The 1,233-nt window shown below is 68.4% G+C and overlaps 1 protein-coding gene across 1 annotated transcript in view; it reads left to right on the top strand.

The window, feature by feature from the left end:
• Positions 1 to 840: 840 nt before the first annotated feature.
• SLC7A10 (solute carrier family 7 member 10) overlaps positions 841 to 1,233 on the top strand; it is a gene marked incomplete at its 5' end in the record, with an annotated part of 23,808 nt that continues 23,415 nt past the window's right edge. Inside the window, one exon of the mRNA XM_081335634.1 lies at positions 841 to 1,051. Within this exon, the coding sequence (XP_081191760.1) occupies positions 841 to 1,051 (211 nt within the window). The remainder of the gene's footprint in view (positions 1,052 to 1,233) is intronic.

The following is a 1,233-nucleotide window of genomic DNA, read 5'->3' as shown; positions in this document are numbered from 1 at the left end:
ATGGAATAGAATGGAATAGAATAGAATTGGAAGGGGCCTTGTAGGTCTTCTAGTCCAGCCCGCCCCGTCCCCCCCCCCCCGCTCAAGCAGGGGAACCTATTCCATTTCCGACAGTCTCTTCTTCAAACCTCCAGTGACGGAGCGCCCACGATTTCTGGAGGCAAGCTGGAGGAGCTCTGGCGGACTCCAAAGCTTGCCCATGCCTTTGGGGTCGGTCCTGATTCAAGTCCTGCCCAGCGCCCCTGCAAACGCCTCCCCTTGCCCGCTCGAGGTGAGGGGGGGGCCGGAGCTTCTCTCTCTCTCTCTCTCTCTCCCCCCCCCACCCCCCCACCCCCGGCCTTTTGGACCGCAGCCTCCCAAGGCCGGCGCCGTCCCCCTTGGCCAGGGGTCGGCAACCTCGGCTCTTTTATGACTCGTGGACTTCAACTCCCAGAATTCCTGAGCCAGCTATGCTGGCTCAGGAATTCTGGGAGTTGAAGTCCACGAGTCATAAAAGAGCCGAGGTTGCCGACCCCTGCCCTTGGCAAAGGGCGCGGGACGCTGGGCGCCCGGCCGGAGAGGCTTCCCGGGAGGGCCAGGGGAAAGGAGGAGGGGGTCCCGTCCCGCGCCCCTCTTCCACCAGCCCCCCTCGTCCCCAAAGGTCGGCAGCCCCAGAGAGGGAGGGAGGGAGGGAGGGAGCCCCCCCATACACACACCCCTCCGCCCCCCCCGCCCAGCCGAAGTCCAGAAAAGTTGCCGGCCGCGGCGATGGGGGGGCCAGAGCTGCGCATGCGCCTCCGCTCCCCAGCTCGCCAGCGGAGCCCCGCGGAGCCAGAGCGCCAGCGGCCAGGGCAGGAGGCGATGGCTGGGGAGAACCAGCAGCGGACTCTCCGCAAGAGCATCGCGGCTCAGCAGCCGGCGCCGCCGCCGTCGCCGTCGTCGTCGTCCCCGCTGCCGCCCGGCAACAGCCCCGCCAGCGCCCCGCCAGCGCCCAGCCCGGACAGCGGCCACCCGGAGCGGGTGGCGCTCAAGAAGGAGATCGGCTTGATCAGCGCCTGTGCCATCATCATAGGTGAGGGGCCGGCCCGTCGCTCCGGGGAGGGGGCCGCCACCCCACACACTCCCCCAGGCAGGGCGAGAATTTTCCTCTTCCGCCCCCCCCCAATTCCCACTCCCCGGCTTGGAAAGTGGCTCTTGGTGGGGGGCGGGGGGGTGGCAGGCGCGCGGTCCTTTAAAAGAGGAGGGGGACAAGGG

This window comes from Vipera berus (assembly GCF_964194415.1).
Source record: "Vipera berus genome assembly, chromosome: 10".
Taxonomy (NCBI): Eukaryota; Metazoa; Chordata; class Lepidosauria; order Squamata; family Viperidae; genus Vipera; species Vipera berus.
Note: the sequence above shows the minus strand (reverse complement) of the source record. Positions and strands in the feature narration are given on the sequence as shown.